This window comes from Colletotrichum gloeosporioides (genome assembly GCF_011800055.1).
Source record: "Colletotrichum gloeosporioides strain Lc1 chromosome Unknown consensus_66, whole genome shotgun sequence".
NCBI classification, from domain to species: domain Eukaryota; kingdom Fungi; phylum Ascomycota; class Sordariomycetes; order Glomerellales; family Glomerellaceae; genus Colletotrichum; species Colletotrichum gloeosporioides.
The window spans coordinates 1,357,511-1,382,497 of record NW_025544711.1 but is presented as its reverse complement, the minus strand read 5'-3'; the positions used below and the strand labels follow the sequence as shown (position 1 = coordinate 1,382,497).

At 54.0% G+C, this 24,987-nt stretch overlaps 3 protein-coding genes across 3 annotated transcripts; 1 reads left to right on the top strand and 2 right to left on the bottom strand.

Annotated features, from left to right (window-relative positions):
• Positions 1-2,732: 2,732 nt before the first annotated feature.
• Positions 2,733-3,815, bottom strand: GCG54_00014995 (uncharacterized protein; the record flags this gene model as incomplete). Its single annotated transcript, XM_045414814.1, has 1 exon — positions 2,733-3,815. The coding sequence occupies one exon, from the start codon at positions 3,813-3,815 to the stop codon at positions 2,733-2,735; it is 1,083 nt and encodes a 360-aa protein (XP_045260936.1).
• A 2,237-nt stretch (positions 3,816-6,052) lies between these two features.
• On the bottom strand, positions 6,053-7,113 carry GCG54_00014994 (Oxidoreductase andH; the record flags this gene model as incomplete). The annotated part of the gene is made up of 2 exons (XM_045414813.1): positions 6,053-6,720; positions 6,765-7,113. The coding sequence occupies 2 exons, from the start codon at positions 7,111-7,113 to the stop codon at positions 6,053-6,055; spliced, it is 1,017 nt and encodes a 338-aa protein (XP_045260935.1).
• Positions 7,114-21,986: 14,873 nt separating this feature from the next.
• Positions 21,987-23,213, top strand: GCG54_00014993 (uncharacterized protein; the record flags this gene model as incomplete). Its single annotated transcript, XM_045414812.1, has 1 exon — positions 21,987-23,213. One exon carries the CDS (start codon positions 21,987-21,989, stop codon positions 23,211-23,213), a length of 1,227 nt encoding a protein of 408 aa, XP_045260934.1.
• Positions 23,214-24,987: the final 1,774 nt, after the last annotated feature.

Here is a 24,987-nt window from a genome sequence, read left to right as displayed (position 1 = left end):
CGCCTGCTTCCAACGCCATTGAGCCCCCAAGCGAGAAACAAAACCCAGCTCCCTCCACAAAATCACGACACCTCACTCGCCGGCCCAGAAATGCCAACCCTCGCCAACCCTTTGGCAAATTTTGGCATCTTTTATCGACTATTCATCACTGGTACCAAGCTCTCGCCAAGTTGCTTTATCGGTGTTGGCACCCTCGCCACAGCCAGATAACGCCCCTTCAGACTCCTGCCAACGATCCGTGGGCACCTTTCCCGCCGCAACCTGCGAATGCCAGCGACCCGAAGAATCCCCCAAGACACCAAGACGCCGGCCAGCATGACCAAGACGATTCAACGGTGGGCCGTACCACCATACGGCCCTTTCCTCCTCGCTGGATGTACGCTCCCGCCATCTGTCACCTGTCGATTGTCCCTTCTTCAACAGTAAGCGACGAGACTCGCCTATCTCTTAGCTTCAATTTCACATATCGCATCGCCCTTCTGGACTCCTTCCACCTTCTATAATTGAGAGCCTGCGCCGCATCGTTGCCTTGGAACCCCCCGTGGGCGAGCCTTCTCGGGGAGGTGTCGTCGTCTCGGCATGCCAGCCATGTCGCAAGAGGCTGATTCCCCCCGCACCCGGGATCACCGCCTAGCTCACCCGTACGGCCGCCCTAGGTAGCAGTCTACCTGCTGACTTCCGCCCAACGAACACGCCATCTCCCACCACTACCATCCCGGAGCCGTCAGTTGCTGCTTTGGGAGGCTGGCACGCGAGGAGATTTGCGCCGGCAATGGAACGAAGTCCTCGAAGCCCCTCCCGACGGCTGCCGCAGCCACGGCGGGCTGGCGCACAAGGCTTGTCGACGTCCTCGCATCTGTTGGCTTTGTGTCCCGCCTACCGTGAACTTACTCTGTGAATGACTGCTACTTCAAGAATATTTCTTTCCACTGAGCAGAGCAGAGCAGACAGCAACATTCGTTAGGCGAGTGACACAAGTGCGCGCGCTGTGTTCCATTGCCCATCAAAGCCGGGCGCTGCTCATCCAACTAGCCCACGGCGTTGACTTCGATTTTGGAAGTAGTGCCGAAAGAAGGGAGACATCACACTGGCTGAGAGCAGCGCTGGAACGCGCAAATGCAGGCCACCTTGCATCCTTCGGGGAGCCCTGGCCTGCAACCACCACGTCCCATTTCCCTCCGATTGGCCGCTGAAGCGCAGTTCCGCATTGTTCGCACCACACCTTGTTCAGCGGGGCCCAAACAATGATGATTTCGGCCAGTAACAGTCGAACGATACGACGGAACTAACGAATATGACAGACACAGGGCTTGAAGCTGAGAGGTTCTGACCGAAGGTGCTCCGTTTCTAACCAAGTTCAAAGGCAGCCTGATAAGGTAAGGCAAGCAGCTGAGGGATGTGTTGATGGGCCGCGGGAAAGGATGGGTACCGCCACCAGGGGCTCCCGTCACCTTATTCGAACGCCAAGCCATCGCTCGCTCCTGCTGAATGGGAGCATGATGAGCCGCAATGGCGGGCATGGATGAAGATCAATTGTCCCTTATGTGGCCAGTGACAGTAGAAGAATTTTCTTGCAATGAATTTAAAATGTGTCGGTCGGCAGTCTTCGCGCCAGGGCCTCTTGCATAGTGTTGATGAGGAGGTGCTACAGGTTAGATTGAGAGAGCATTGCTTTGGAACAGAAATGCCGACCGGGCCAACATACCATCCGAGCAACCAGTAATAAAGATGTTGTGGACAAGGAGCGATCCCCAGACTCATCGAGTGTTACAAGTTCAATGTCCGGGGATTTCTAATTTGGGCCTGAGCAGAACCGCACTGCAAGGCAAAGTGGCCAAAACGCCGCCATATCCACAACATTGTGGAAAAGTGCTGTCATCCAAACCCATTGCGAGATCTTGACAGATGCAAGCCCCACGCACAACAATCCACCTCTCTGGAAGCGACAAAAAGTTTAACGTGACCTCAAATTTCTCATTTCATAAGGGTGTTATATGTGGATTTTCATAGAGCCCGTAGGTCATGGTCCATCGGAGCAGAGTCGTGGTGTTGCATAGCTAAGCAACCCGGCCATTGAATGGGGTTTTTTTTCTTTTCTTTTTCTTTTTCTTTTTTTCTTTTTTTCTTTTTTTCTTTTTTTTTTTTTCTTTTTTTTTTTTTTTTGCAGTATTTCGGAAATTGCCAGCGGATAAANTTTTTTTTTTTTTTTTGCAGTATTTCGGAAATTGCCAGCGGATAAAGCTGAAAAAGTCTTTCGTGATCCTCGCAGCTCTCATGGCGTCTTAAAACATTTGGTATAGATGTTTTAGGGACATGTCCCGGAGGGTGCTCGTAAAGGTCGCCGACCATGGGTAATACTAGAGTTGAATTGAAGCAGCTTCTTCGTTGCCAGTTGGTTGTTCCCACCACGGACAGTGTGAAAGGGCACAGAGTTTGCTCTGTCTGGAAGGAATAGGCTGAAGCAGACCTAGGAACGACAGATCGAGAAGAGAGAGTCAATGGGTTACGAAGTAAAACGCTACGGTCATAGAACCATGGAATCGAAAACAACATGACAGTTGGGCAGGACAGCAACATACGAACAATGCGAGAGTGTGAGCCCACCTCTATTGAATTTTGTGTGAAGCTAAGGCACAATTTCTTCCATCGCCAGATGCCAGATCTGTAGCAAACACGACTATGGTTGTTCCGATGAGAGTTTTCTTGACCTTGGCTCCCTTGGATTAATCCTTTCAGGAACGCACGAGTCTGCCCATCTCCAGCCAACTATTCTTGCGCATTCTCGCAGCTTGGTTGTCGAAGTTGATTCGTCCCTGGTTCTCGCCCACAATTCTGAATCCCACTTCAACGTCATCGGACCAATCTGCCGCAATACGACAATCCTTGCGTCCCTTTGCGCCATCCCTCAGTTCTTTGACCAAATTCCGGAGTTTCCAGCCGCGACGACCCTCAGTCAAAAAGTTTCTCTTTGTGAAGGGGTCTCGATCCGCGCACATGCCCCTCTCCTTCATCTCTTTCCCGATATGCAGCAGCCTGCGTGAGATGTCTACGACGCGACACATGGTACCGTTGATGATGCGTTGATCCGTCCACAACATCTCAAGCAGGCTGAACCAAAACGCATCGTCGTAGATGGTGCGTGAGAGGATATTCAACTCGTTGTCTCGATGTCGGTTGTCCCAGAAACAGGAGATCATGGCGTCCAAGAGACCAAGAAACGCTGGAAAGTGTGCGTTGGGCGGATAAGAAGCCATGGGCGGGTAAGCAGCCCACCTACAACGATCCATCAACCAAGGCTTGATCCGATTGAAGGTCAACTGGCGCTCGAACTTGGGATCCACACCGTCGAACCTGCTGCTGATAGCGAGCAGTATGAGGTCGATCTTCAGCCGTGAGTGCTCGTCCAGTTTGTTCTCCTCGCAAAGATCCATCCATAGAAGACGCTCAATTATCACTTGGAGTATTCCAAGAGTATCGGGGTGCTTGAGGTCGACGTAGCCTGTGTAGCGCAAGAATACCTCAAGCACCTGGGCCGAGCATCTCTGGTCAAGGAGGTCTGGCAGGAGGCTACCAACAAAACGGCACCTATGATCCCGTTCGAGGAAGACCGGCTCCATACCGTTGCTGCACAGGGTTTTCAGAAGTTCTTGACAACAAGATGTTGCATGGTTGAGTGCGGCGTCATCGTTGCCTCTTATGATCGAATAACCAATGGCATTCTTCAGCCCTTGGGCGGAGCATCCGCCGGCATATCTGTTGCAAGGACATTCCCGTCCGGATACCTCGAGAATAGCATTAGGATTCTGGTAAGACATGGTGCGTGCTAGATGTGATGGAGTCGCAGTGGTTGCCTCGAGCCTCTCGGTCTACTATGTGTTCAAGTGCCCCACTGCCCTCGGGAGAAGACGACGATGATGATGTGTTTGCCAGAGATCCACGGTCTTAGGCTCTTGAGAGATACGCGAACGGGACACTTATAATAGTCGTATTATACGGAAATACGTTGCTGTCAGTATCGCTTCTGGTGCCGGTATCGGGATGCTGGTCGCGCGCCGGTCGAATGACACTTATGTGTGTACAATTGAGATGTACGACAATGTTAGAGAAGTAAAGCAGTCAGTCCGAGAAAGGTTGAATGTTCGCGCATATATTGATGGTAAAGAGCCATCTCCGAAGGCTCATGCTCTACCTGCCCGTCACATTGTCAGAGCTATGAAAGGTGCCGATGACCGTTCGGAGAAAGCTATGGTTTTGCGAAGAAGTTTTCAAATAGTTTCGGTGAAGAAACAAGTCGGTCGAGGAATTTGTAGAGAATACAGCGTAAAAGACCGGGTAACTTTAAATTTGAAGAAGCAGTTTGAATCGTTGTAAGGCCCCTCCAATTGAAGATCGCGTCTTCAGTTTCATCTTTGCTACCCGTGGCCGTGTTTTGGTGGACGAGGATCGCGGTCTCACGACCCTTCAGGGTGTCTGCCATCCATACATAACCTTGTGCGCTTCATAAGAGCAGATCCAACCTTTGAAGGTGTTCCATGTTCATATGTGATCAGATTTTATGAAAGCGCGCTACTCAGGTTCTCACCCACAAATAAAACGGCTCTGTCTCGTTTGCATTTGCATCGCGACAACAATTTTTCGTTTCATTTAACGACCAATCTTGCTTCTATATCTTGATACTCACCATGCATTTTCCATCTTTGATGTCTTTGCCTGGTAAGGCTCCATTATGCTTCCCGATTCGTTCGGATAAGATGTCTCTTTCGTGGTTCCGCGACCATGGAAAAGTGCCGATTGTATCTTTTCCCGCCAAAGTCATCTTCCGTATCGTCCAACACCTTCCTCGAGCAGACGCCCTCAGCTGAGCGCGGACTCGCGGATACTTTACGATACTATCTTGTAGCTATTTCCTTCGAGAGGATATCAAGGGAAGCCGCACTGATATAAAGCGCTGATCGACGCATGACTTGACCTTGGCCTCTCGCCTAGCATGACCACCCGGCCAAGTTCCGAGAACTACCGCCACATTTAACGTGTGCGAACCAAGCACTCACTGAAACAACACAGTCCTCATCACAGCCAGCACCTTACCTCTAGTGTCACTGGCTCTCATCTACCGAAACTATGATGTGTTTCGGCGACTCATTGACGTAGGGGCTGACTTGAAGTCTTTGAAGAACGACGATTTCGTCTGGGGCGCCACATACCTCTTCGTACAAGACGAGGATATTCTGAGAAGCCTCTTCTACTGCGGAGGCTTGCGACCACAATTTGAGAGGCTCGTCGATGATACCTACACAAACACAATGATGCAACAGGCTACTAGCCGCTTTTTGGAATCAATGGTCCACGAACGCATCATGATGCCGTCGAAAAGACTGCTAGACATTGCATTGAGACATGAAAGGGCTGACGTCGCCAGCTTCGTCCTGAAGTCACAGGTTCAGGGACTAGCAGAGCGCTGTCTATCCAATTGCCCCGACCCATTTTGCTATCCTAGAGGAGGTAGTCCAGTCTCCAACTTCCTGGAAGAGCGCCTACATTCGAGGCTGCACCTTCCTTCATGGGCTAAGTTCCAAATACGCACGCTCTCCACGTACGACAAGAGACTCTATATATTCAGCTTGGCTGACGGTACATGCTGGACTTCCAAGCACCCACGGGATGGCGTGCTCTCAAAGTTGTTCGATGCGTCCACCAAAAAGTACATGCCCGACTGCGTGCTCGATCGCATATTTGAATATGGACACAGCGACGGACCTTTTGGGTATCTAAGCGAATTCGAGCTTTTCCTCGCAGACTCCAAAAGATGGCCAGGACGATTGTTCGAGGACGATTGGTTTACGAGACAGCTCTTGATTCCCGTGATGATGATGAGTCGCGTAGTTAATAACTACGACTGCAAATAAAGGAGTTATGCTAGAGCTAGAGGTTGTTATTGATAGGAATATCAGCAAAGAGGTTAATGAACTGGTCCTTAGTTGATTAACTTTTAAAAAATAGGTCGAATATGCAATAGATAATGGTGAAGCTCTTTCGCAACGACCTTCGTTATTCATTCTTTTGCGCCTGAGCTCAGGATTTTGCTGATATCGTTTTCAACTCTGTCGAACGCCTGCCCAGCGGTGCCCTGCTCCCGAAACATGGCCAGTAGCCTTTCAACCTTGACAGTTGCACATTCGCCATTCGCGTCAATTGAGTATACGCCCGTGCCAAGCTCACCGGTAACCCCTCTGGCCAGAGTTTGCCCATCCGGCAGCGGAACACCGGGCGCCGCATCTTCCACCCCCGATGAGAAGCGCGCACTAGTACACAGAAACAGATGCCTTTCGCCAGCTTCCTCGAGCGGTATATGCACCAACGAACCCAGAACGCCGAAAATAGTTTTTAGCGTCCGCATCAGAGGCCCGATCGAACCGCGTGTAATACCGGACTCCACTGCGCCGGGGAAATTGTGGACGAAGGACACTTCTGGTGCGGCTTTCTGGAATGCTTCGAGAGACAGAGTGATGATTGAGGCCATGTGTGCTTGAAGTTTCGGCCAGCCTTTGCTTGAGCCTTGGAAGTCATTCATATCGATTGTGCCCTCGAAGGTTGCCCCGAAAACGGAAACGACGCGACGTAGCCGGTCTGCACGACGCAATGAGGGTAGCAGATTTGATACGAATCGGTGGCGTGCGTAGACTGTGAGAGCCATGGGATAATGCAGCCCGTCTTCTGTATCTGTGTACTGTTAGGCAGAGAAATGATAAACGCGAGCGACTGACCGAATCCTATCTGGAGGGTGCCAATGGTTAGACAAAGAATGTTGATGGCTTTCTCAGAGTGTGTGATCTGATTGCATATATCGTCAATGTTGGACATGCGACTGGTATCGCCCTTGATAAACGTGAAGGTTCCGCCATTAGAGGAAGCACGGCATTCGGTGAGAATACGGTCGGCTGCCTCTTGTGACCTCCCGACAACGTACACTCGTGGCCGTAGCGCATGCTTCGCAAATCTTTTCAATGTGGTCTCGCCCACGCCGTTTGTCGCTCCTACGAACACCGCGACTAAATCGGGCCCTAAGGCTTCGATGCCCTTATTTGAGACCTCGATATCTTTTAGAGAAACCATGACGGCGGAACGCGTTTGAAATTTGTGGTGCAAAGTCCGGGACAGTAAATTTGTGGGAGTGTTAACTCATCTGAGCCAGGCAAGCTTGGGCACATTCCTGATTCAACCTCAGCCAACAACTACCACTTCTAGTGTGCTCTGTTAGTGCAATGCTAAATGCGGCCCACAGTCCCCGCGGTTTGCCGCCTTACGCTGTGGTAGATCAGCTTTACGCTAATCAGACCCTTAATAACGCACATTTTCCATTCGAATCGAGTTGATAATTATTCAAACTAACGAGCTGTTGTCGACTTGAAATCGCCTTCTGCGGCTCGATGAAGTTCCCCTGGTAGACTAGGGAGCAGAAGTCGTCTTTAGAATTGGAAGCATCGGCGGTGGAGTTCATAGGAGCAGAGACACCGCGAAAATTCAGAAATGGTAATAGAATCCCTATTTAAATATGGGCCTCCGTTTGCTGGCCTCGACTGGCATGTCTAGACCCACGATCCTATCCTTCTAAGTAAGCGGTAGGTCTTTCCGACTGAAATTCTGCTAGAAGGCCCAGCCAGCCCTCTGATCAGATGGCCGTCGCTTAAAAAGAGGATTCTACTACTACTGAGTTTCTACGGGACTACATTCTGCGTCGAGAGAGTCTTCGGCGCATCACACAAGCTCTTCTGAAAGGAGCAAAACTATTCCAGCGCAACAAGTCTGGGGAAATTGCCTGGAGACTCGCAAGCGAAAGTGAGATCATGTTTCACACGTGGGTTGAATTTGACCAAGCCCGACATCTTGCCACGAAGAGAAGGGCTGAGTTTCTTCAACGCAGGGTTCAAAAGACAAGGGATCTGCGGAGAAAGCCAGTATTCTGAGAGTAAATCGTGCAGGTTTGTGAGAAGTGTGCCAGGCACTCTCAGCACTTCTCATCCTGGTTGCAGAAGCGTCAGAAGCAGCACTGCATCTCATGAGCCACCCCCTTATCATACAATATTCACATACTTAGAGATATCAAATTGATTATATCCCCCATCCGGCCTTGCGTGTTTGAAGAGTCTGGACGACTGCCTGCTTAGTACACAATACCTTTCCCCAGGAGAGATGCTTCAGAAGCTTCTGTCATCTCACCAAGCCCGACCTGGGAACTGCAGGTACTAACGAGAAACCTATTGCAGCTGGCGCTCGCCACTCAGACGTATCACAAATTGTCCAGCCTTGGGGCCCGCTCTCAAAGAGGAGCTCCTTGAGTTACTTGATCTTACGCACCGGTGGCAAATCCAGTGTTGTGAGCGCTCGTATTATATCGATGAGGCTCTCTGACCGGCGGCTTTTGACACGTCTAGCGACAACAAGTTCCAAGCCTCGGAAGCGTCGAAAAAGGCCGCAAAATCAGCCGCAGAAGGGGATGAGAGAGAAACGATCGGGAAAGAGTATTGTCACATTAAACAAAAGAAACGCAACAACCTGGCTGCCCAGGGTTGTCATGCTACGCAAGGGCAGCACAGCACGCATCATCAAAGTCGCACCAGAGTAGATGTAGCCAAAGCCGCCATAGACACAACAGTGCCAACATCAGCGAAGATAAGGGAGACAACAACGGGCAAGAGATGTATTCGAAGTAGTCAACAAAATCATAATAAGCGCTTCCCGAACTTGATCACTGAATGTTCACTGTCAATGACAAAACATTCATCCTCAGGCGACAGCAGACGTCTGCAGGAGCGTTTGTGAATAACACCGCGAGCATGTGACGCCATCTATGTGGTTTAACCGGCCAGCCGGGGTTCGCGTCCCAACCATGCCTGTGCCGATGATGCTTACGAGCATCCAATCCTGAGGTATCGTCGTGCCTTAGAGTAGGTAGCACATAACTGAACTGGCATTCACGTAGCCCAGTGCGAATACACTGTCCTTCTCAGGAGAGTCATGGCTTGTGATTATGTCAAAGGATGGACAATTCTTGTGTTAATGAGTTTCCTAACAATCATTGAGGGGTGCCCCTATTGAATGTAACTCAGGATATTTGACTCATATTCCAGGCATAACACTCAAACAAACCAATACAATGCCATAATACGTCGTCAAGGAGGCCTGCGAAGACGAGGCGCCTCACAATCATGCCAAATACCAAATGCATATATCGCCAGATCTCGCATCTGAGGCCAACGTCTCAAGTCGCGAATCACATCCATACATCTCGGACATGTGAGACTCACCTTCGGGCAGTGCACAAATGCCCCAGCCTCTCAAAACCTCCCCTCCGCGTAAGACGACATCACTCGCCTCAGAAAACAAGATAAGCCCGGACCAGATTGCCCCAGTCAGGAGGCCCCATCTCCCAAACGCTCTCTCATTCGACTAAAAACGCGGCTGTTGCCTACACAGCCCGTCCCAAGCACCTTCAAAACGAAGCGAACGCAGGAATGATTTGTTGTTATTGATTTCCTTCCACTGACACACACGCCCAATTCCCGAGACGCCGGGAAGACAGTCGTCATCGAGGCGCGGTGCCTGGCCCCCAAAGCGTGAAGACCAAAGGTCCGCTGCCCTCGACGGGCCCAACTCAATTCCAAAGGTGGCGATATCAATACCAGAGAATTCCCAATGAACCACCAATCCCCAGCCACCTCGAATCATTCTAACGAGTAGGCACTCAAATTCACAGCATGGACCCTGCCAGAATCTCGCAAAGACGCAGGTCCAGACCTGAGCGAACCGTCAACAGGACAAAGAAAAGTGTGAGTCACAGCAGGGTGTGCCGGAACACCGGCGAATCATGAACACGTATGACTCCCCTTTCTACGTAGCGCAGCCCGGCCATCGCAAAGCTCGGGGCTTTCCTCATTTGCTATTCACACCAGGGTCGTCGGTGGTTGGGCGGTTATCTCCAAGGGGGTGTGTATGTGAAGAACTCGTGAACGCATACCGCAAGAGACAACAGCGCCAGGGGAAGAAATCACGATCTTGAACAACACGGAAACCTGCCAGCAGTCCTTCTGTCATGTAATTGTCAGCAAGGCAAGATCTAGGCCCCCTCCAGATCGTGCAAGAGTCTTGAAAATTTGCAATCGGGTGGTGAGTTGGCAGTCTGTGTGTGTGTGTGTGTGTGTGCGTGTGTCCGCGGATGCAACAATCCTGCACCCTGCTGCTGCTGCGGCTTGCGACCCTGCGTATCTACCTCTCTGGGCTTGTTGGCCCAGCCTGCCTTATTTTTGCTGCCCAAAGCCTTACCAGGCCACGAGGTTGCGGCGGGAACTAAAACACGCATGCGGGCAGATGCAACAACGGAAAAAGTGCAATAAAAATTGTCAGCAAAAGAAAACGGTGTAACAAGCAGCCTGCTGGTCGCGGGTGAGAGAGGGAGGGACCGAGGAAAAAAGGGTGAGCCCAGATCGCATGCGCCCGGCGCATTCAAGCCTAAGGCCGACAGCCACACACCACCCAACCAACCTTGCAGGCGGCCTGCACGCCTGCAGCGCGTTTGCGTCATAAGCGATAGTGAATTGCGAAAAAGTGGCCAACTTTTCAGGGTACCGGCGCAAGAGAAGACGAGGTACAAGGCTTGAGCTGGGTGTGCAAATAAGCCGGTACATTGATTGAAAGTCTCTCTCTGAAGCAAAAACCCGTTGGGAAAAACGCGCCTGGTGGGATTTGTCAAAGACGCTTCGAACGGCGGAGAAAACAAAAGAGTCATACCCGCTGCTCGGATTGGTCGGGTCGGGGTGACCTAGTGGGTGGTGAGGTCCGGACAGACTTCCCTCCGCCGTTGCTTTTTTTCCCTTCTTCAAGGGGGACCCGAAAGCCCGGGACCGAGCGGGAGATCCGGGCGTTTCTCGAGTGGCGAATCCGGGCTTCCCCGCGGTCGCACCGCGAACCATTGGCCAGTTTCCCCTCGAAACTGTGCCACACTTCACATTTCCCATCGATTGAGACATGGATCTGCGCCACACCGAAGCTGCGCTTGGCTTTTGAGCAGTGTGGGTAGCAACCGTTCGGGTGTGGCGTCTGGTGTGAGGACGGAGCGGAGGTTACGCGTGGCTATCCCGACGACATTCGTCTTCGAGGCTGCGCGGTCTAAGTATGCTTCTTTGGGCGATGTCGCCGTGCAAGTCCGTCACGGGACGTGGCTTGTGTGCAAAAGTCCGCGCAGGCGATGGGCATCTTTGACTCATATCTGTCCCGGCGGCCGACGGGTTGCCGGGGCCACTATCTTGTCGAGACAGGAGGGGATGTTTCTTGTGTAAACTTCACATGTCAGGTGATGATTCATCGTCAATATCGATGCGACGAAGAACCTATCGCCCCCCGAGGCCGCCTACCGTGATTCGATTCGGATCATCGCAGCATCGCAATCACAGACACGAACAATCATCCTATCCCGGATGCCATCTGATGATTCCCCCCCGCCATTGGCCAGCTGTCATCCACGGAAATCGGACCAGTCAACGACTGCATGACCACCAGATCCGCTCCCTCCCCTGGCCCCCGAAACCCTTTTCCCAGTTTCGCTACACGATTCGCGAATTGGCAGAAAGACAATGCAGGCCAAAAATTGAAGAATCAACATTAACCACAACTTCTGCCCCTCCCGCTCCTGGCCCCCTTTCCGCCGTTGTTGCAGAAACCCTCCTCCTCCCGATAGGTCGTATCATCAACAGGGTGGGCTTCAAGGAGGGGCGAGAATGATATCTGCACTGCACGGCAGCTCTTCTGGAAATTCCCCTCGGAAAGAGAGAGGAGGGGCATGCATACACCGCATACATGACGTTTTGAATGAAATGCGAGGCGGGCGTGTAGACAGGGCGAGAAGCCGCAGGCTGGAATCCGTTGGTTCATGGTGTGCATGGCTCGCCGTCAAGGTTCGCTGCGTCCAGTCCGCATCTGCTTCTGCGGCCGGAGCGCGCGTGCGGTGGTCGTAGTGCTTGATGCGTTGTCCACAGCAGCAGCAGCAGCAGCAGCCTTCGGGGCCTGGTCTGTCCCGGTCTGCCTGCCGCTGCACGCCGCTCCCACGATAGAGAAAGGCACACATTCAAGGAGAGCAGAAATCAGGGAAAATCTTCTTCAAGGCTTAATTCTGGCCCCTTCTTCGCAGAATGCTAAAGAGATCACCGCTAGCAAGGGGTCTGGTTGAAAGAGTCCAGAATCACGGGGAATAACCCATGGACATCCCGGGGTTACCATGGACTCGTCCGACCAGTCGCGGCTAGCACTTTCGATTTGGACCTTTTGCTCCCTTCACCGCGTTACAGATACCGCTCGTGATCATCGTGGGTGGGAGCAAATCCACCTCCGCCAACCGAGAAGCGGAGCGCGCGAGTGATCTCCGATTGCCGCTACCGCTTTAAACTCCAGACTCTCTCTCGCTTCCCCACACCGAAACAGGCGCGGATTGTCACAGACCAGACAAGACATCGAGATTTGCCCACTTTGGCGCATGGCGAGGGAGGACGGCGAGACTCGGAGGTCACATCCCGCCTTGTTCGCCAACCTTTCGACCGTGGCCCGGAAATCGTATTCCTGCCCGTATTGCCGTCGGTCGGTCAGCTGTATGAATACATTCAGCTGCCCTCTGAGCTCCCAAGTCGGGCTGGCAGCACCCGACACCTGTGAGCTGATGTCCCTGCGGCGGTTGCGTCTTGCCCTCTTCTGGTGGGACGTCACCCGGCCCCGCGATATATCGCCATTCTTAGCAATATCGTGTAACTCTAACACCGGCCCACGTTAGTGATCACGGGCTCGATTCAAGAAACCACATGACGAGGCGAAGCGGTCAGAGTGTAAACGTTGTCAAAGGAGGAGACAAGAAAGACGAAAAACACCAATCCTGTGCGCAACCCTACGTCACCGTACCCTAATGATCCCTCACCTTCGGGGCGTATGGGATCCAAAACCGCTTCTTCATAACCCAACCGGCAGCGGGCATTTGGGGACGCAAGAGCACGAATAATAAAAGTCAAAATAGGGCTTGTTGAATGCGATACCCCCTCCCTCCCCTTCTTCCCTCCCTCGCGTCTGCAACGATATGCAATGCGCATGCAAGTGCCCCGCCAGTCCGCGAGGGCGGGCAGCGGTACTGGTCCGTTTGAGACATGAAAAGGTCATCGTAGGGCGGTTGCCATGGACGTCCAAAGAGTCGGTGAGTGCCAGCGTGGTTTTGCGGTGCCTGTCACATTTGCGGTCTGGGCCTGGATCCGGAGGGCCGGACGAAGGTTGAATGGACTCGTGGGATCAATGGAGGGGCAACATTACCTACCGCAGCAGAGGAGGTAGCAAGGCGGGCGGTTGCCAGTAGAGAAAGTGAAGCAAAGCCACCCCTTGCCCTATTTTTGGGTGGGAAGATGGGCCTTCTTTTCAGGATTTTGGGAAGGGGAAGAAGAGTTTGGGGGCGTGGACCTTTGGGGGGATGATGGGCGCAGGCGAGTGTGCATTAGAAGAGGGTTTGATGACCCGGCAGCATCGATGGGATGCAGGCAGGCCTGCGTGTACCCAGCTGGAGGGGTTCGGTGTGGACGAATAAACGTCAATGAAGCCATCGCCAGTGGGGTTTTTGGTGCGTTTCGATGTCGAGCGGATGGGTGTGTGATCGTATGAAGGTTTAGAGGTGTTGGGTTAGGGGAGACGCTTGCCAAAAAGCCCTGCACGATGCACCTCACCACCTTTCAGATGGGACTCTGGCAGGCAGAAGAATGGATGGAAGGCAGACAGAATGCAAATGCAGTGGGACCCCTGAGCCCCCGGCCGCAGGATTAGGGATGCGGATGCGGCCCTCGTGGTGCATTAGCGGCCCCCTCCAACGGCCCTGTCCGCCCGTCATGACTGGCCCGAGGACTTGTCGCGCCGGAGCAAGAGGAAGCAACTTCTGGCTGAGCGTCGGGCGACGTGTTCGCTCACACCCAATCAAGAGGGAAAGCCGCCCATCTCTGGCCTTGGGAAGGGGGTCCGAAAGGGTCTAATAGGGCCCGGTCGAGACGCACCAAATACTCGATTCGCTTTGGGCGTTGGACAGCAGTGCAGCTGGAGTCGCTGGAAGTTGGGACGAAAGGCATGAGGAAAACCCAGCGGTGCGCATCATGGCCGCTACACCGCACACCTCGCGCTCGCAAAGGTTCACACACCTTACGCAGCTACAGTCGATGGCGCGCCTTTCTTTGCTTCTGCTTGGTTCAACCTGCGTTGCTATGAGTCACTGTGCGCTGACCTTGCCGTGTCCGGCGCAACATGATATGGTGTGGTATGTCTGGCATGAGGGGGAATGACGCTGAATGAGGAGTGCCGCGAAACGAAATGAGATGAGCCCTCTGCCTCGGTGAGAGATGCGAAAATTTTTCACATCGACGCCAGGAAAAGCAAATTGCTACACACACCACACACAGACGGAACATTTGGCGCAACCTGCCGCTTAGGCGCAGGGCTCTTGACGAGAGCCATGGGTGTTGACGCACACACGCACACATACACAACTTTCCAACAATATCTGTCGTTGACCGACTAGGATCAACATTGCAACAATAACAACACGCAGGGAGACAGGACGCCATTGTGCATACAGGTAGACAGACCGACTGACTGACTGCCCGCCTCACAGACGAGCGGTCCAAGCCCTGCTTCTCTGACCGAAACTTGCGATCCACGGTGAAGGGGACATGTGTTCTAGAAAAACAAACAAGAAAACTTTTTTTGTGGTGGGATGAAGCAAGCGAACCAAGCGAGAGACAGGACCGCACTGAAGCCCTGTATTCACAAGCTTGCGCCAGAGCCATGCGCGCGCGGCAGCCAGATTGCTGGGTTGGGAGTGGACTCAGAGCCGGGGAGGAAAGACAGAGAGCAAGGATATAAGGGGGGAACGCCAGTGTCAAGGACATGCTGAGCGCCGGATGTTGGAGACGGGAGACGCCGGACCAGTGTGGAGCCAAGACCAACTGCAGCAGTGCAGCGCAGCGGTACGGGCAAGGAGTCGGGGACAGGGGAGCATCAAAGACTCAATCCACCCGGGACGCTAGGAATCGCTGCCTATGTGACGCTATCTCGTCTCTGCACTGCAGGGGACAGGGAAGGGGGTGTGCGATTTGGGAACCTCGAGCCTGTGGTGAAGTTTGGACCGTGGTGTTTTCCCATCTGGCCCGTATCTGGACCGGCCCCAACAACATCAACGCTTGTCTCTTGATGGAGCGACCCGTGGCAGTGAGTGTACCACGGTACAGATCATCCAGCAGACTCGACAAGACGATGGCCGTGCCGAAATACTGTACGGAGCAGAGTATGGCTGGTGCGGCATTGCAGAAGGCGTTGATCCATCTCGGTCAGTGATGGCGACAACAAGAAAGTCAAGCGGCCGTCGGTGAAGAACGAAACGGAGTCAAGGCGACGTCGGCTCCTCCAAGGTGAGCCGATGGTAGTTCGTCGAGGAATGTTCTTCAGGATTGACTTTCCCTGTCGCCCGCTCTCGGACAGTCCCTGAATGTTTATTCAGACAATAAAAATTGCGACGGCAGGCACAGGCTGAACGAAGTGTATGAGACGGGAAAAACAGACGTCGGCCGAGACATGAGGCTGCTGCCCATGCGAGACACGACAGACACGACGCGACTCATTCCGTCCGTGAGCCTCCAGACCATGCCGAGCCACAACAACGGCACTGCATATTAGGTCTTGGATGAGACGCGGCCGAAAAGGTAGTTTGGCGCAGTAGAATGAGACTCGAGTCGACGCAAAGGCTGGTGGCATGCGCTGCTCTACGCTCCTGTGATGCGTATCGGGCAAAAGACCACATGGGCATTCCAGGGGTTCAAATCGCTGTTGCAGCTGCGATCACAGGCCGCCGGCCCATTGCCCGCATCGCAGCGCGGGTCTGCTTGGAGTCTGGGCTCGCAAGGTCCAGATGGTGACCCCTCGCTTTGCTGCAGGCGCCTGGCTGAAAAGTGCAGGAGAGCAAACAATGTCTTTCTTGAGTGGCTGCATGAGCTGAAGGGAGCAAAGCCTGTTGTGAAGGGCTGACGGGCGTCGACGTCGGACCAATCCCTTGCAGCGCTCTTTTTTTGTCGGAAAGTTCCTGCAGGGGAATATTTCAATTGCAATTGTTTCCTCTTGCGTGGCTCAAGACTTTCAATTTTTCCCACTCACTCGATACCGCGAGCAGAAAGTCAGTTCAACGCTCGGCGGTGTTTTCCCAGGAGACCCCTGGGACGAGTGTAAATAGATTGACCAGGACGGTGTCACGAACACGAGGCCAGCGCTCTGCCATGAGCGGCGAGAATCTTTACAGCTCGTAAATGGCGAACTCCATTATTGGCACCCAATGCTTGGGTTGCGAACTGCTTGGGCCGCAAAAGACCAGGGTCTCGGTGCACTGCCTTCTGCCCACGGATTGCCTCGCCAGCGAGATGAGCTGCAACAATAAAAACAAACGAGGATCCAAGGTGAGAAGCCAATGAATGTGGTTGAAATTGAAGATGCCGGTCGCAAATGCCAGGCCCGAGAGTAAGCAGATGGATGCGCCGCCCGGTGTGCAGGGAGCCAGCCAAGGTGAGACAAGGCCATCGCCGGCGTCTCCACCAACATGCCCCCTTTTCCCACCCCCTGGAAGACGGTGCTTGTCGCGATGGGAGGGATCTTTTTGACTGAGCTCACACCGTACACCGTGGTCCATGGTCGGTCACCGATGGAGGTGGGCGCGTCGAGACTTGGTGGCCACATAATAGCTGAAGCGTGAAAACGCGCTGGTGGCCGGTAAAGCCAATGAAGGCGAGTGGCGCGATAGTTTGCTGAATGAGGGCAAGCGACAAGCAACCCCAAGATCGAAATGCGCTACAAATAACGGCGGAATGGCAGAGTCGTCGGTGGCACTGGATGGCGGAGGGGGCAACGACGACGGGGAAGGCAGGCCAGTTCATCCGGTCGTCTAAAGTTGTGGGCTTGACTCCAGATGGCGGGCTAAGGAAGGAAAAAAGAGTGTGCCGACTGCGACGATGACTGGGGAGTCGCGCGGAAAAAGAGGGTCGGTCTGGACCACTGGGAAACGTTCAGTCGGAGGACCTCAGGCTGAGGTCATGGCCATGGGCATGGAATCCATCCCATTCGACCATGCGGGGCGATGATGGGCTCCACCTCAGCTTCGATGCCCTGGCCGGTGCCGCCGCCGCCGTGCTTCCGTCCCGTCGGTAGGCTTCTTCCCTCTCGGCGATCGAGTCATTGGACGGTGATGACCCGGGCTAATACAACATGGAAGCGTGGTAGGCTGTAGCGCGTCGTAATGGATGGAGGTCGGAGCTGGGCTTGCGGAGGAGAAATGCTGGAGGCGAATGGAAAGTGCCAGCTGGACTGGAGTCAGAGGCGCGACGACGTTGGAGCTATGTACTAGGTATACACTTAATTAGTTGATCACCGATGATGGACAGGAGGAGGCGAAAAGGGCTGCATACGCCCTGGAGACGGCCATGCCAATAAAAGTGATAGATTGACGTTGGAATTGTCGTTGCGTTCGGGTTCATCCCAGCGGTTGGCCTCAATCTAATGCAGGGGTCTGCATTGTGGGCGACCATCCGAAGACTGCTATTGCCTGCCAGCACCTAAGCACCCGAGCAGCAAGCAGCACAGAGTCGGGATGATGCAGGCAGACAGACAAAAAGGTACGGTGCGGACGAGCGGGTGACGTGCGTTGGAAAGTGCAATTCCATCGCGGGCTTGCAGAAGTCCTTGCGCAGCAGACGGGAGTTACCCTTGGTGCTGATGCCAAACTATGATTCGTGGAAGGGGAGCTCGATGGGAAGAAGCAGACAGAAGATGGGATTGAGCACGCACCACACTGCATTCCGTCAGGTCGTTTCTCACCTGGAAGGACCCCTTCCTTCCTCCTTCCTCTTTCCCATGTCGGACCGGGCCCTCCTGCCATTGGATGCCTCTTTTCCCAGTGAAGAAGCCACGTCCCGAGTTTATCAGGTGGCGACTTGCAGCAGCCTGAGGTAGGTACCGAGGAAAGCACGTCAGCAACCTTCGTCAAAGTGCACTTTCCCCCATTGCTGGATAAAGTGAAGAATTAATGGCGAATCAATGCTGCTTCTCGCCCCCCTCACCTCCCCCTCACCCGCTGCCACACCGGGCCACCGGGCTCGCCTGGCTCACCACACTCACCTGCTGCCCTCTCCGGTCACCGTGGATGGAGAGGGATGGCCGGGCCACGGCGGCCACCGAGGGCCCCTCTCTGTCCGCTGCCACTCATCTCACCTGCAGGTTCCGCTACCCGTCACCCCGCGTTTGAGGGTGCATGTGGCCATGTGATGGGCGAACTCCTCCACTCAAACCCGTGAACTGCCGCATCGTCACTATCGCAGGCGCTTATTGCTCAGTCACTTGATTATTCACGTTGGAGGAGACAGACTGAGGGTGTGCACCCTGGGCACCTATCACTTGCGCAGTCCCGTTTTGAGCCTCTCATCTTCACCGGTCTCGCTGGGAGGGTGTGAGCACTTATATCGCATCTCCCATATCTCGCGCATTATCCCATCCCTTCCATTGTGAATGGTGACGCTCGTCATCGCCAACCCCTCCAACGTGATCACGCCTGCATGCAAGACGCCTAGACCTACTCTGCCCTCTTCTTGCAGCTTTCCCATTCTTCCTTCCTGTGTCGTTCCCTCGCACTGCTGTGTCTTGTATCATGCACCCATATCATTAAAGGGCCTCTGACTCCCAGCCCCGCTTCGTCGGGCCCTCCTGTCTTTTCGTCCTCTTGCATCTTGCCTCATGCTGTCGGCCTCGTCATCGCATCGCGGCCTGCCACTTACACCCAACACCACCCGGCAAACATCGTCGCGGCCTGCCTCTGGGAGTCACCTCCACCGGACCAGCCAACCAGCCAGCCGCCTATAAAACAAAGTACAGAACTCGTTACACCACCGCGAACAAGTCCGTCGCATCACCAACCTCCTCCGGATCAATAGCCCGGCTGCACTCTCCCTGGCGCGGCTGGTCGCAATTCTTCCTTGTGATCCGGTGTTACCAAGCCTGTCTGGCTGCACCTCCAGAACCCCAGCTCGTCTTCCCGCCGCGCAGCTCTTGGCGCAATCGTTCCTGTCGCATTCCGCAGTCGAACAATTCCACGGACCGAAGCTGCCAGCTGCTCATTTCCAAGGGACGGCACATCTCATCTGCCATAGGACCGAGGCTCCGACTACGCCTCAACGCCAACCAGGGGGGTTTCCAACCACATTTGCAAACCCAAGGGACGAAAAGCAAGGGGCAAGGGTTAAAAAAAAAAAATTCTATCCGTCCCTATTCGTACAACTCAGACCGGGATTCGCCAGACTGCTTCCTCCTAGCTCTCTCTCTCTCGCTGTTAAGGCTAAGCAGCCTCACCGAGGACGCACGGAAGGGCGCGAGCAGGCAGCACCTGGCCACGGCAAGAACCACGACTACCAGCAACACCAACACCAACACCAACATTCAGCCCAAAACAACAATCGGAGCCATTCCTCTAACTCTTCACGGAGCGCATCTGGATTCTTCTCGCCTCAACCATTGTCGCACACCTTCCCTATTGATCCTCTCCATCCCTGAGGAATCTCTTTCGATATTGCGGCGACAGGCCACGAAATCATCTTCATGCCAATCGCAACGTAGAGTTTTCTCCAACCTTGTCCGACCTACCAAAATCGTCGCCGGCAGGGTGGGCTCGTGTTTCGGTGGCCTTCACCTTGACACCGTATGATTCACTCGAGGAATCCCAAGCTCCCAACAATTGCTACCCTGCTCGATAATCAAGGACCAGACAGCGGCCAGCCACGTTACGCCAGGGGGTAGAGCAGAGAGAAAATTTTTCACTGGGACGCTCGAGCGGCACTGAGCCCCGGTGAGATCCCGCTGCCGCACCGTTGGAGTGCTTTTTTGGGGAGGCCATTTCCAAATCCAATTATTTCCACGCCTGTTCGTGCGAGCAGCCAATTTCGCTTACCAAACAACCGGCAAATTTTACACACGGCAGCGCCTGAAATCACTAGGATCACTGGGATTGCGTCTCTGGGGTTATTTTTTTTTTTTCACCAGCACTTTTGGGCGGCGACTAGGAGCTCCAGCCGGGATCCCACGGACGTTGGCGTCGACTCATTGAAACGACAAGGCCTCCCAGTCCTGACTTTTTGGTTCTCCAGCACCGCCAGGGTCGATTTTCTCGAGTGTTCCCTGCCGTCAGGTCCATCGGGAACCAGAGTTCAGGGCAGACACCGGATTTTGATACAGGTGTGGGCGATTTTGGCGTCGACGTGTGAATATCCATCTACGGCTTCACGCCATTCCACTTGTTTCGACCAAGAAGGAAGGTTGAGATTGACACAGAAGCCGCGTCCCCCGAAACACTAGAGGGGAGATGACAAGAGTGTGTGTCACACTCAGCGACGAACAATAGAAAAAAGCAATCAAAAAAGAAGTGCGGCGCGAGTGCCAGCATCGCGCAAGCGAGTTGCCTGTGGACAAACAGAGGCGGCCAACACGGCGACGACAACAGCATTCTTCGCGGCCTCTCTTTATTTTCGCAGACCTGCCTGGCGCCGCTGTGCCCCGACTACAAGGCATCTTGTCGAGTCAGCGTCATCGCCTCGGCGCGACCCCTACTGCTCTCAGTCGAGCAGTGCGCGCTGATTGACACTGACTTGCTGCGCCGGACTGAGGCGGATTCCAAAAGATTTGGACCGGGAGCAGGCTCAGAGCGACAAGAGTCACCACGCATCATCGCCAGAAGAACCCTGAGTTGTCCACGCATTGGTGCATCCTCCAAGGTGAACCACGGACATAACGGGCTGAGTCGCAGTTTGCTGGCGTTGGATTCGCTGTGGGCGCACGAACAGCATCGCAACTACAGGCGACGGGCCGGCGATTGGTGCTGGACCGAAGAGAGAGACTCACCTCTCATGCAGCCGTTCACTGGCAGTGTTTGCGACGACAAGCTGGCACTGTACGCCGTGTGGCTCATCCAGACCTCCCGCAGGTGTGAGTAATGCTCAGCGCTGCACGACGGCTGGAAGAGAGAGATACGAAGCCAGCTTGCTGCGAGTACCTGTCTCTATCACCACCCTCCCCCCCTTGGACACCTTCAGTCTGTGTCCCCCTTCCAAAATCCCAGAGTGGAGTGGCCTAAATTGGGCCCAGGTTCCGTGTCCTCGCACGCTAGAGCCAGCCACCCCTGCCACCCCTGTCCTGTCCTGCAGCAAGGTTCTAGGGAGCAACTTCCCTGGGCTCCGCCGCTAGCAAAGTCCACACCACACCTCACCCCCTTGTCCCCCTTCCAGTTCCACCGCGAGCACCACCCCCCTTGGGTCGACAGTGGACTCCTCTCACCCTTCTCCTCACACACAAAACCTGCGTGGGAATAATTAAATAGGCCATACTCTCACCATCCTCTTGGGCTTTCTCCTCTCTTCTCACATTTTTGGCTTTTGCCAATCACTTCAATCTTTGATCATTCATCCTCAACCCAACTCCAGTCCCTCATCAACGTCACCGTCTGATTTGCTGGCCAGCCTCCGAAGCAACCAGCATCTTCCACCACGCTCTACCGAGACCGAGAACATTCTCGCTCCGCTCGGTAATCTGGATCCTATCCTTGGTCATCGAGGGTAACCCGAAGCAGTTATACAACCTGGTCATGTTCGGTCACAGAAGACAATTTCCCTCTCCTCTATCATCCGATCGCAAACCAAGGTGACTTGCTTCACCTTCTTTCGTGCCTCGACACCGGCGCGACACCTGGCCCTGGAATCAGACATCCGCATCACATCAACCGAATTTTGGAGGAAAAGACGTCAAGAGTTAGCAAGAGGACGACACAGCAGGAGACGCTGAAGATTTGAGACGCAGAATTTCGGACGCCATCGAACAGACGTCGCAAGAGACAGGCCACATCAGACATCATGGCCAACTACACATCACCCTACCCCGGCTCCACTCCCGGCGAGGAGTACTACTACTCCCGGGAACGATTCCAGTCGGCAACGCCCACTCCCTCTCCCAGAGGACACTCATCCTACTACTACTCTGGCGCCACTCCCCAGAGACCGGCGACCCGCGCCCACTTCCGCAACGCCAGCTCCGGCTTCAGCGAGTACAGTCCTCGTCCCCCGACGGCTTCGCCGCGGTACACGAGCGATGGCCATTATGCCACGGCAAATGTGAGTAGTGGTCATCATTCGCGCAAGCATTCATGGGCCACTCCGTCGCATCCAAAGCGCGAGCGCCGAACTTCCTTTGTCTATGTCCGGGCCTCCACGCCCCTTGGCGAATCCGACGAGGACGAGTTCTTCGAGATGGATGGACGCACCTACGTCTTGCCGGCACAGTCGCGGTCGAGGAACAAGAGACACTCTATTCAAGATACATATTTTTATGAAGACGCCGCTCGAGGATATCCCACTGATTACCACTATCCCAAGCAGGGCGGATTCACTTACATTGAGCGCGATGCCATCCCCTACGAGTCTTCTTCCCGCTCGCGTCCCTCCCCGGCCAACACCCATGCCCGCCGCTCCTCGGCGAATGTCCCCCAGAGACCCTCCACCACCCGCCCCACGTCTCAGCAGAAGAAGCCCACGCCCGTTCGCCAGGCCACCGATGCTGATGCCAAGAGGCACAAGATCCCCCCTGGTTACTCGCTCAAGAACTGGGACCCCACCGAGGAGCCAATCCTCCTGTTGGGCAGTGTCTTCGACTCCAACTCCCTTGGCAAGTGGATCTACGACTGGACTGTCTTCCACCACGGCCCTGCCACTCCCATCTCCGACATGGCTGGTGAGCTCTGGCTCCTTCTCATCCAGCTCGCCGGCAAGATCAAGCGTGCGGATGAGACTGTCGACCGCGTCCGCAGCACTGAGAACAAGGAGATCCTCGATGACTTTATTGACTCGGGCGAGCGCCTGACTGACAAGCTCCGCAAGCTCCTCAAGACTTGCGAGACTCCCATGCTCAAGGCTAACAAGAAGGGTGCTTCCCTCGGCAAGAACGCCGGTGTCGAGTTCGTCGAGACTCTCTTCGGCCGTGAGCGCGAGCTTGACAAGACCGAGCGTTTCATGCAGGGTGTTCGTCTTTTCAACCTGAGATTCGATGCCAACTGTGAGGAGATCCTCCGCAACCCCACGGCTTAGAAAACTCCCCTTGGACACTTTGCCTGGTCTCTTTACGTCTACTGTCTCATTTCTGGACGGATTCTTTCACTGGATACCCGGACTACCCACATGGACACATGGAGCCACACATACCAACGAGAAAACACCAAAAAAACCAATATCGAACCGACGGAGGGAGTTGCCGATTGTACGATTAGGAATTTGTTTTCCGGATCTCATTTTGCCAGGGAATTTCCTTTTCCATCTCTATCTACGCACCAGGGATTTGGACTTTCTCTCTTATCACCATAAACATAATACGGCGCGAGCTGTTACTGCATCGGGGATACATACCAAGGATCTTTTCTTCTTTCGATACCCAAGATACCTACGGATCACTCGACGCTGGAGTCCCGAGTCGACGAACGACGGGACGGAACGAGAACGAACTACGCGAACACGCACGGCCTATGACACCATGGGCACTTGTGTTTGGGATGGAACATCAAAAGCATGCTTTCGATTGCGACCATGAGAATTTTATTTTACGGGCGACTGCGACCACGGTCCAGTCATGGGATAGCGCTGCGCTCAAAGTTTGAGAACTAGTTTTTGTTATTTGCTGCGTTGTTTATCAGGCACACGAACAGCAACATGTAATATTTATCGGGGGGTCGAAAGCACGATTTGTTTTTTACTAGACAGACAGGGACACGCGAGGATTTTGAGAGTTATTTGTTTTATTGTTAGCAGAGCAGCAGCAGCAGGCCGCGCTGGAGGCGCATCGCTTTACACCCGAGTTTTTGCGACTCCATTCATTGGCAAGAGTCGACAATTTTCTTTTCTTACTTTTTGAGCAGGAAGACCGGAGGAGAGTGCTGGCATAAGATACCCCTTCCTTTTGCTACTTTGGCTCGGTGGATGGAAGAGGAGCCGCGAGATAGTTGAGAAACCTGACACAGTATCATTTCAAATGTTTCGTCATATCAATGTGCCCCATGTGAAGAATTTTGTGGTCCTCGAATGAGGCCATCATGACCCTCGTCTCGCTAATGTGAAGCATTGACCGTTGACCCCGGTCGGAGAAAACGTCATCATCAGTCACGATCCACGTGGGCTTTTTTTACCGAAGCGAGCTCCTCACGAACCCGTGGACGGATCGCGGACAGCGGGGCCTACCGGGGAGCGGCCGTGCGGCGTTCGCGTTCGCGCGGGGGGCCCGGCGTGGATATGCCAGAATGAGGTCATACGCAGCTTTAGGCGAGGGGGTCGGGTTCAGGGGACCCTTGGGAGCGGATTTCATGCGAACCCTCGGCGCGGCGGGACATCACGAGGAACGAGAAGATGGATTTGTAAATGCTGCCTGGGTCCTGTGTGCAATATCGAAAGGCAGCGGCGGAAGATGCGGGTAGTCGGGCGTGGGATAGGCGGCGACGGCGGATTGCTGCGCGTCGCGTCGTAAGGAGAAGCGCGAGGAGGGATGTGGATGGTTTGCGGCGGATGAGGACTCTTGCGACTGACTGGTTGGATGTTTCAGTCAGACAACTGCCAGTTTAGACTATGAACACAAGATTGTTTCCTTCTGTATTTCCACCACTGTTGACACATTTCACATGGGCTGTTTGTGGCCGGGCCAACTTGAAACCTTTTCCTTCTCTTACATGATAGTCAGACATTTTTAGTCAAGTCCTGAGCTTGAACCCCGACGAGGCTGCCCTCACTCCCTCTGATGGGGGCGGGCTTCCTTGGGCAGTGAGCATTTTTCGGGCTGCGAGACATGATTCACAGGAGAGCAAGAGAATAGCTAGTTTGA